We start from the raw sequence: 10000 nt of genomic DNA on the forward strand, positions 1-10000 counted from the left end.
TCATCATTATCATTATTACTATCATTATTACTATTATTATCATTTATAGTAGTATTAGTAGTAGTATAGTAATAACAATAAGGATAATAATAATAATAATAATAGTAATAATGATAATGATAATATTAATATTAATAACAATAATGGTAATAATATCTATAATAATAACAACAACAACAACAACAATGATAATCATCATAATAATAATTATAATAACAATGATAATAATGACAATAAAAAGATAATGATAATAGTAATAATAGCAATAATAATGATGATAATAATAATGATAGTAATGTTGATATTAATAATAACAATAATAATAATAATAATGATGGCGATGATGATAATAATAATAATTATTATTATTATCATTATTATAATGATACTGATAATGATAATAACAATGATATTAATAATAATAGTAATAATCTCTCTCTCGTTTTTCATACTCTCTACCTCTCCCTCTCCCTCCCTCCCCTACCCCTTTATCACGACCATCTCCCTCCTCTCCCTTTCGATCCCACGTCCATTCTCTCTCTCTCTCTCCTCCTCCTTTCCCCCTATCCCCTTGTGTCCTTCTCTCTCCTCCTCTTATCTCCTCTATCTCACCCTCGGCTCACATCCCGGCCTCTCAGCCTCACGTTTCTGTCCTCAAGTTTTTGCTTCTTGGGTGCATAGGTGGGGGGGGGGGTCGCTGTCTTGGGGTGGCTGGGTTCGCACCTTCCTTGTCGTTGTTATTTTATATATTTTTTCTTGTTGTCTTGGGGAGGCTGGAATTGTAGTTTGCTTGTTGTTGTTTTTAGTTTTTGTTTTTTTCCTTGTTGTCTTGGGGAAGCTTGGATTGTACCTTCCTTGTCGTTGTTGTTGTTGTTTTTTTGTTGTTGTTATTGTCTTGGGGAAGCTGGGACTGTAGTTTACTTGTCGTTGTTTTGTTTTGTTTTGCCTGGTTTTTTTTTTCTTCTCTCGTTGTCTTGGAGAGGCTAAGATCCTTGCTGTTGGTGTTTTGTTTGTTCGCTTATTTGTTTTTCTGACGTTGTCTTAGGGGAGGCGGAAATCTTACCTTACTTGGTGCTCTTGTTTTTGTTTTCTTCTTCTGGGTTCTTTCTCTCGTGTGTGGCTTTGTCTTCTCTCTCTCTCTCGTTTCTGTTTTTGTGTTGTTGTTGTTGTTATCGTTATGATCATAATTCTTGGTATAATATAATTGTTATTACTATTGTTATAACTACCATTATTATTATTATTGTTATTATTATTATTATTGTTATTATTATTATTATTAATATTATTATTATCATTATTGTTATCATTATTATTACTATTATTATTATTATTATGATTATTATTATTATCATTACTATTATTGTTATTATTATTATTATCATTATTATTATTATCATGGCGATGATAATTATCATTATTATTATCACCATAATTATCATTATTATTATCACCATAATTATCATTATTATTATCACCATAATTATCATTATTATTATTAATATAATTATTTTCTATATTGTTATTATCATAATTTTTTATTATTATTATCATCATTACTATTATTACTATTATTCCTATTATTATCATTATTGTTAATATTACTACTATCATTATCATCATCATCATTATTATTATTATCATTTCTAGTACTCCCAAAACTGGTCTTATATCTTGGTGAATGAGCTGCAATAGCAGACCACGAACTATTCTTGCTGTTCCAAGTAAACAAGGTTTTTGTAACATTTCAACTGTAATTTCCAAATCCAGATTTTTTATCCATTTCTCGAATTGCTTTGTCACTGTCCCTAATGCCCCTATTACTACTAGAATAACTTCAACTGCTTTCATTCTCCACATTCTTGCAATTTCATATTTCAGGTCGCAGTAATTGTTGCACTTTTCTTCTTCTTTCTTTTCAATGCGTGGGTCAAATAGGCATGCTGGGTCGATGAAAAGGCATTTCTTGGTCTTCTTCTCAATTACAGTGATATCAGGTCTGTAGTGCTCCAGTGTCTTGTCGGTCTGTATGGGGAAAGCCCATAAAATCTTGCAGTCTTCTGATTCCAGCATTTTCTCAGGCTTGTGTGTGTACCACTGATCAGACTTCCCAAATCCCCATTGCTCACAAAGCTTCCAGTGGATTACTTTTGTAACATCATCATGTCTCACCTGTTTATATTCTTTTTGTGCTAGTTTTTGGCATTCTGACACAATATGCGCCACTGTTTCATCTGCAAAACCACATACCCTACAAGTTGAATCAACGTTCTCTCCATACACCGTTTTTCTCATATTCCTTGTACAAAGAGCTTGATCTTGTGCTGCTATAATTGTACTTTCTGTTTCTTTCTTCAAAAAGCCCTTTTTCAACCACTCTCATGATTCACTGCCTTTTACTTTTTCTATAACTTTTTGAAACTGGCCATGCAGTGCTTTACTCTCATATTCCTCTTGATGTTTCTTTTGTATATCCTCTTTGCTCCTCCCATACTTTTTGTTTTCAAGGGTACTACTGAGGCTTACTTCTTTCAACATTGTCAAGACTATTTACTTCTGCCTGCACACAGTCTTCACCTCCTATCAAGCCTCTCCCACCGTCACATCTCTTCAAATATAGCCTATCAACATCTGCCTTGGGGTGGTGCGCACCATACATTGTCATCAGTTTTCTTGTTTTTCTGTCCAATTCTTCCAATTCATTCATTGTCCACTTTATGATCCCCGCCCCATATCTGAGGATTGAAACCGCTCTTAAATTGATGGCTGAATTTATGTTTACCCCGTTTAGCTTTGATTTCAGTACGTTTCTGACTCTTCTGATGTATTCTTTCGTCAATTGTTCTTTCATCTCATCATGTTTAATGCCATCCGTTTCCAAAATATCAAGATACTTGTATCCACTTTCCTCAATATTTCTCATCATTGTATCATCTGGCATGCGCAGACCACCACTCTCAACTATCTTTCCTCTTTTCATGAGAAACACGCCACATTTTGATAATCCAAACTCCATTTTGATATCTTCTGAGAATATTCTTACTGTATTTACTAAACTGTCTATTTGATCCTCATTTTTCGCAAACAGTTTTAGAGCATCCATGAACAGTGAGTGGTTGATTCTCTCGCCTCTCTTCTTGACTTCATAGATAATGTTTGTGTCAATGGGATCATTGTCATTACAAACAGGAGTGGGGATAGGGTATCCCGCTGAAAAATTCCTCGCTTTATTTTCACATTTCCAAGTCTATTTTGCATTCAGCTCTGTGTTGCAATGTTTCATAGATTCACATATGAAGGACCTGATATTCAATGCTACTCCAAACATATTCACGCACTTCTCTATCCAACTGTGGGGCACCATGTCCATGTGCTTTGCGGTAGTCAATCCATGCAACAGCCAGTGATGTTAAGCGTTTCTTACAATTTTTCACTATCATTTTATCAATGAGTAGTTGGTCTTTTGTCCCTCGGATTCCTTTTCTGCATCCCTTTTGTTCCCATGGTAATATGTTTGCTTGCTCAAGATGTTCAAACAGTTCTTCCGCTAAGATCCCTGTCAGCAATTCCCTCAACAGAGGTAAACATGTGATGGGCCTAAAATTTGCTACTGCGTTTCCTTTCTCCAACTATTATTATTATTATTATTATTATTATTATTATTATTATTATTATCACTATTGTCATTATTATTATTATTATTATTATTATTATTATTATTATTATTATTATCATTGTTATTATTATTATCATTATCATTATTATTATTATTATTATTATCATTGTTATTATTATCAATACTATTATCATTTCTATTATCATCATTATTATTAGTATTACTACTATTATCATTATTTTTATCATTGTTATCATTATTATCCTTATTATTATTATGATTATTATTGTTATTATCATTGTTATTATTGTTATCATCATTATTATTATCATTACTATTACTATTATTATTATCATCATCATCATCATCGTCATCACTACTGTTATTGTCACTACTACTATTATTATTATCATTATTATTAGTAGTATCATTATTATTACTATTATCATCGTCATCATTATTATTACTAAAATCATTATTATTATTATTATTATTATTATTATTATTATTATCATTGTTGTTACATTGTTATCATTATTATCATTATTATCATTATTATTATTACCATTATTATTATTATTATTATTATTATTATTATTATTACTATTTTTATTATTATTATTACTATTATCATTATTATTATTATCATTACTATTATCGTTATCATTATGATCATTATTACTATTATTATTATTATTGGTACTATTATTCCATTATCCTTATCATAAGTATTATAATTATTATTATCATCACTATTTTAATTATCATCATCATTATTATTATCATCATTATCATCGCTATCATTATCTCCATTTATATTATTACATATTTCATTATTATTAATTTTATCATCATCATTGCAAGTAATAATAGTTGTAGTGCAGTAGTAGTATTTTATTTTCATTGTTATCATGATTATAAAGTTTATCTTTGTTATCAATAAGAGTTTGATTTGTATGACGTTGACAATAAAATCCTTATTATGATTTCTATCCTCATTTTAATCATTGATATTCACTTTGGTCATTTCTGGCAGATTTCCTTTGCAGAAAGATGATGAGTGGAATTTCCATACTGAATACCAATGAATATGCAAATCCACAGAAAATATAGATCAGCATAAAAATCCATTACGCAGGTAACATTTACTTCAAAGTCTCCCACACTGTTGCACAAACCTCACGCGTTTCCGTTGTAATGTATTCCAGGGGGACATGTTGAAAAATTGCCCACAGATCTTGCAACCAGCTTCACTTCCGCCTACCTCTCAATTTTCAATGCGATTCTATCTCGCGGCTCAGGGCTCTCGTAAAGACTCGCTGACAACTCTAGATATGTTGCAGGACGTTGCAGAGGTCAATGCTTGTCAACAGGAAGAAAGGGAAAGGTTTACGTGGTGGATGGATGATGGATAGATGGGTGGATAGGTGGGTGGGTGGGTGGATGGATAGATGGGTGGGTGGGTGGATGAATAGATGGGTGGGTGGATGGACGGATAGAACGATGGATGGATGGGTGGGTGGGTGGGTGGATAGATGGATGGATAGATGGGTGGGTGGATGGATGGATAGAACGATGGATGGATGGATGTTTGGATTTATCGATGGATAAATGGATCGATGGATTCATAGATGGATGATGGATAAATGGATGGATAGATGGATGGATGGGCAAATGGATAGATGGATGGATGGACAGATGGAGAGATAGATAAGTTGACTGATGGATGGACAGATGAATGCTCGGATCGATGGGTGGATGGATTGACAGATGGATGAATAGATAGATGGATGGATGGATGGATGGATAGATAGACGGATGATTGGCTGGCTGTTTATCTCACACGCGAGACAAACATATATAAATATGAGTGTGTGTGCCTCTATGTGTATATATGTGTGTGTGTGTTTGTGCATGTGTGTGTGTGTGTGTGTGTGTTTGTTTGTGTGTGCGTATGTGAGTGTGTGTGTGTGTGTGTGTGTGTGTGTGTGTGTGTTTGTTTGTACGTGCGCGTGTGTGTTTGTGTGTATGTGTGTGTTTGTGCGTATGTGTGTGTGTGTCTGTGTGTGTGTTTGTTTTTGTGTGTAAGCCTCCCAGCGCCATCGATAGCTTATCCCCCAATCTGCCATCCTGCTAAGTTCCTTATAATTACCTTATAATCACCTTACGCCCAGCCCTCTCCAGCCTCACTGCCTTTACCTGCCCGAGAGCGTACCCCCTCACTATATCGAGATGGTTTGCGTATGGCTATGATCTACTATCTGCTAAAGAGGTTTAGTCATGCTAGACGGGTTCGTTAGTAGCTCCCTGACCTAAATGATGCGGTGGGCGTGATGATGATGCGGTGGGCGTGGTGCTGAGGCGGTGGGCGTGGTTCTGAGGCGGTGGGCGTGGTGCTGACGGTGGGCGTGATGATGATGCGGTGGGCGTGGTGTTGAGGCGGTGAGCGTTTTTATGAGGCGGTGGGTGTGTTCATGAGGCGGTGGGCGTGATGATGATGCGTAGGGCGTGTTCATGAGGCGGTGGGCGTGATGATGATGCGGTGGGCGTGTTCATGAGGCGGTGGGCGTGATGATGATGCGATGGGTGTGTTCATGAGGCGGTGGGCGTGGTGCTGAGGCGGTGGGCGTGTTCATGAGGTGGTGGGCGTGGTGCTGAGGCGGTGGGCGTGTTCATGAGGCGGTGGGCGTGTACATGAGGCGGTGGGCGTGTTCATGAGGCGGTGGGCGTGGTGTTGAGGCGGTGGGCGTGTTCATGAGGCGGTGGGCGTGGTGCTGAGGCGGTGGGCGTGTTCATGAGGCGGTGGGCGTGTCCATGAGGTGGTGGGCGTGTTCATGAGGCGGTGGGCGTGTTCATGAGGCGACAGGCGTGGTGCTGAGGCGGTGGGCGTGGTGCTGAGGCGGTGGGCGTGTTCATGAGGCGGTGGGCGTGTACATGAGGCGGTTGGCGTGTTCATGAGGCGGTGGGCGTGTTCATGAGGCGGTGGGCGTGGTGTTGAGGCGGTGGGCGTGTTCATGAGGCGGTGGGCGTGGTGCTGAGGCGGTGGGCGTGTTCATGAGGCGGTGGGCGTGTTCATGAGGCGGTGGGCGTGTTCATGAGGCGTGGGCGTGTTCATGAGGCGGTGGGCGTGGTGCTGAGGCGGTGGGCGTGTTCATGAGGCGGTGGGCGTGTACATGAGGCGGTGGGCGTGTTCATGAGGCGGTGGGCGTGTTCATGAGGCGGTGGGCATGGTGCTGAGGCGGTGGGCGTGTTTATGAGGTGGTGGGCGTGGTGCTGAGGAGGTGGGCGTGTTCATGAGGCGGTGGGCGTGGTGTTGAGGCGGTTGGCGTGTTCATGAGGCGGTGGGCGTGTTCATGAGGCGGTGGGCGTGTTCATGAGGCGGTGGGCGTGGTGTTGAGGCGGTGGGCGTGTTTATGAGGCGGTGGGCGTGGTGCTGAGGCGGTGGGCGTGTTCATGAGGCGGTGGGCGTGTTCATGAGGCGACGGGCGTGGTGCTGAGGCGGTGGGCGTGATGATGATGCGGTGGGCGTGGTGCTGAGGCGGTGGGCGTGATGATGATGCGGTGGGCGTGGTGCTGAGGCGGTGGGCGTGTTCATGATGCGGTGGGCGTGTTCATGAGGCGGTGGGCGTGGTGCTGAGGCGGTGGGCGTGTTCATGAGGCGGTGGGCGTGGTGCTGAGGCGGCAAGCGTTTCGTGGGCGTGTCTGGTTCCTAAAAGCGTATAGGAAGAGGTCCCGTTCCGCAGATGATCCACTGAGGCTGCTGATGGCGGTCATACACGCCGCCTTTTCCTTTTTTTTTCTTAACCTCTTTCTCCTGCTCCGTATTCTTATTCTTTTTTCTTCTTCCTGTTCTTATTGCTGTTGTTGTTGTCTCTATTTTTGTTTATGTTTTTTTTTTTATTATCTTTTCTTGTTCTTAATCTGCCTTTTATCCATCCTTTCTTTTTCTATCTCTACGTGTCTTTCAAAAGGTGAAAGAGAAAAATAATAAAGAGGAGAAAGGAAAGGATGCAAAGAGGATACAGATCATCATAAGAAAGAAAAGCAAAGGAGGAAGAAGTATAAAAAAGAAGGATAAAATCAAAGAAGGAGGGAAGAGAGAGAAGAAGAAGAGGAAGACCGTAAAAAAAATATATAAAATTTAAAAAAATAAATAAATAAATAAAAAATAAAAAATATATATAAAATCACAAAAAATCAACACCAAACGAAGAAAAATAATTAAATTCCCTCTTCACCCCCCCCCCCCCAATAAGAACAGGTCTTTAGAGAACACACGAACGGCAGAACAGAAGAACACAGACGACGGCCTCCCAACATGTTCTTTCTTCACAAAACAGATCAAACTACTTTTTTTCTCTCTTCTTATCTTCCTCTTCTACTTCCTTTCTTTTCTTTTTATTGTCTTAGTTTGATTACGTTTTCTTCTTGTTTATCTACTTCTCCCTCTTATTTTTTTTTTTTTTTTCAAACTTAGCACCTCTTCTTCTTCTTTCTTTCCTTTTATTATCTTTCGCTATTTTTTCGTTTTTATCTAATTCGCCCTTCTATTTCTCTTTCTCTTTTCCCCCTTTTTAATTTCATTTACTTATTCATTTCATTGATTTACTCATTCTAATTCACCCTCCTCTTTCTCCCTCTCTTTTATTCTTTTTCAATCTTATTTACTCATACATTTACTTATTTCAACCAGAACTCAACCAAATTCTTGGTGTTGGTCGGAAGAGCTAAGTACACAGTAATTAGCGTCTCCTTTTAATGAATAGGGGTTGGGCAAGCAGGGGAGGAAGGGGGAAGAGAGAGAAAGAAAGAGAGGAGGAGAAAGGGGAGGAAGTGGTGAAAAAGACGAGAGAGAGAGAGAGAGAGAGAGAGAGAGAGAGAGAGGGAGAGAGAGATAGAGAGAGGGGGGGGAGGGAGGGAGAGAGAGAGAGGGCGAGGGAGGGAGAAAGAGAGAGAGAGAGAGAGGGGGGGAAGGAGGAGAGAGAGAGAGAGGGAGGGAGGAGGAGGAAGTAAAGAGAGAAGTTAGGAAGAAGAAGGAGAAGAAGGAGAATGCGACGACGAAGAAGACAGAAGACGAAGAAGAAGAAGAAAGACGAAGAAGAAGAAAAAATATGAGACAAAATTTGAAGAGGAAGAAGAGAAAGATAAAGACCGAGAAAATTCTAAATAAAATCAGAGCATGTTTATTGTTTTTTTATATATCTTTGATTCTTAAACAAAGCTAATTAATGTTATTTATAAACATAACTATTTAGGTAACATGAAGACAGTAGCATCTCCACAATCATCACCATTAACAACAAAAACAACTAAAACAACAACACAAACTTCCACAACGAAAACAAACACACAACAACAAAGTCCGTATGTACAAACACACCAAGAATTTCTGTGCCTCATACGCAAAGCAACTCTATGCCTCTTTAAGAACTGTTTGAAAGTATCACGCGTAAATCCTTTGAAAAGAGAAATGATAGTCTTTCATATCCTTTTTTTTTTTTAACCTGTAACGACCCCTCCCCCCCCCCCCCCTTCCAACCACCAAGCCCTGTTTTATGACCTTGTCTAACGTCCTTTCCTGTGTCTAGGATTCTTGTTAGGGTTAGCGTGTATTTTTACTATCTCTGACCTGACCTGACCTGACCTGACTTAACCTGATATGACTTGGCTGATTTGTTTGTTTGTTTGTTTTCAGGTCTAGTGACTTGATCCTAGGTTAAGATTCGTGTGTTTCATTTGAGTTTTAGACTTTATTTGCGATTCACTTTGTTGTTTTTTACCCGAAGAGGATTCTAGTGCCTCTGCGAAACGTTGTGACTAATTGGTATGTTTTTCTTATGGCTTACATAAGTTTATGTGACCTTCTTTCTCCCTCCCTCTCCTCTCTTCCTTCCTTTCCTTCTTCCTTCCTCCCTTCTTTCTCTTCACCCTCCTTTCCTTCATCACTTTAATTTATCTCTCCTCTACCTTTCATACCTCCACTTTCTTTCTTTCATTCCTTGCTCTCTTCTTTTCCTTCTTTCCTTTCTTTTATCTTCCTTCGCACCCAATTCGCGTTCTTCTCCGTTCCCTAATTTCTAAACTCCCTTTCGTTTCTTCTCTCTTCCCCTTTTCTCCTCTTTTATCTCTCCTTTTCCTTAATATGTACTATTCCCCATTCCCTCCTTTTACCTCTTTCTTCCTACTTCTCTCTCTCTCTCTCTCTCTCTCTCTCTCTCTCTCTCTCTCTCTCTCTCTCTCTCTCTCTCTCTCTCTCTCTCTCTCTCTCTCTCTCTCTCTCTCTCTTAATTTTCCTCCTTCTCCTCCTTATTCCCTTCTCTTCTTCCTCCCTTCTTCCCTCTCCCTCTTCCCCTTTCCTGCCTTCCTTCCTCCTTCTGTCTTTCC

At 39.3% G+C, this 10000-nt stretch overlaps 1 protein-coding gene across 1 annotated transcript in view; it reads right to left on the bottom strand.

Annotated features, from left to right (window-relative positions):
• Positions 1-7067: 7067 nt before the first annotated feature.
• LOC125042023 (formin-like protein 2) overlaps positions 7068-10000 on the bottom strand; it is an 11340-nt gene continuing 8407 nt past the window's right edge. The window contains exon 3 of the mRNA XM_047637484.1: positions 7068-7325. Within this exon, the coding sequence (XP_047493440.1) occupies positions 7068-7325 (258 nt within the window). The remainder of the gene's footprint in view (positions 7326-10000) is intronic.

This window comes from Penaeus chinensis, chromosome 31 (assembly GCF_019202785.1).
Source record: "Penaeus chinensis breed Huanghai No. 1 chromosome 31, ASM1920278v2, whole genome shotgun sequence".
NCBI classification, from domain to species: domain Eukaryota; kingdom Metazoa; phylum Arthropoda; class Malacostraca; order Decapoda; family Penaeidae; genus Penaeus; species Penaeus chinensis.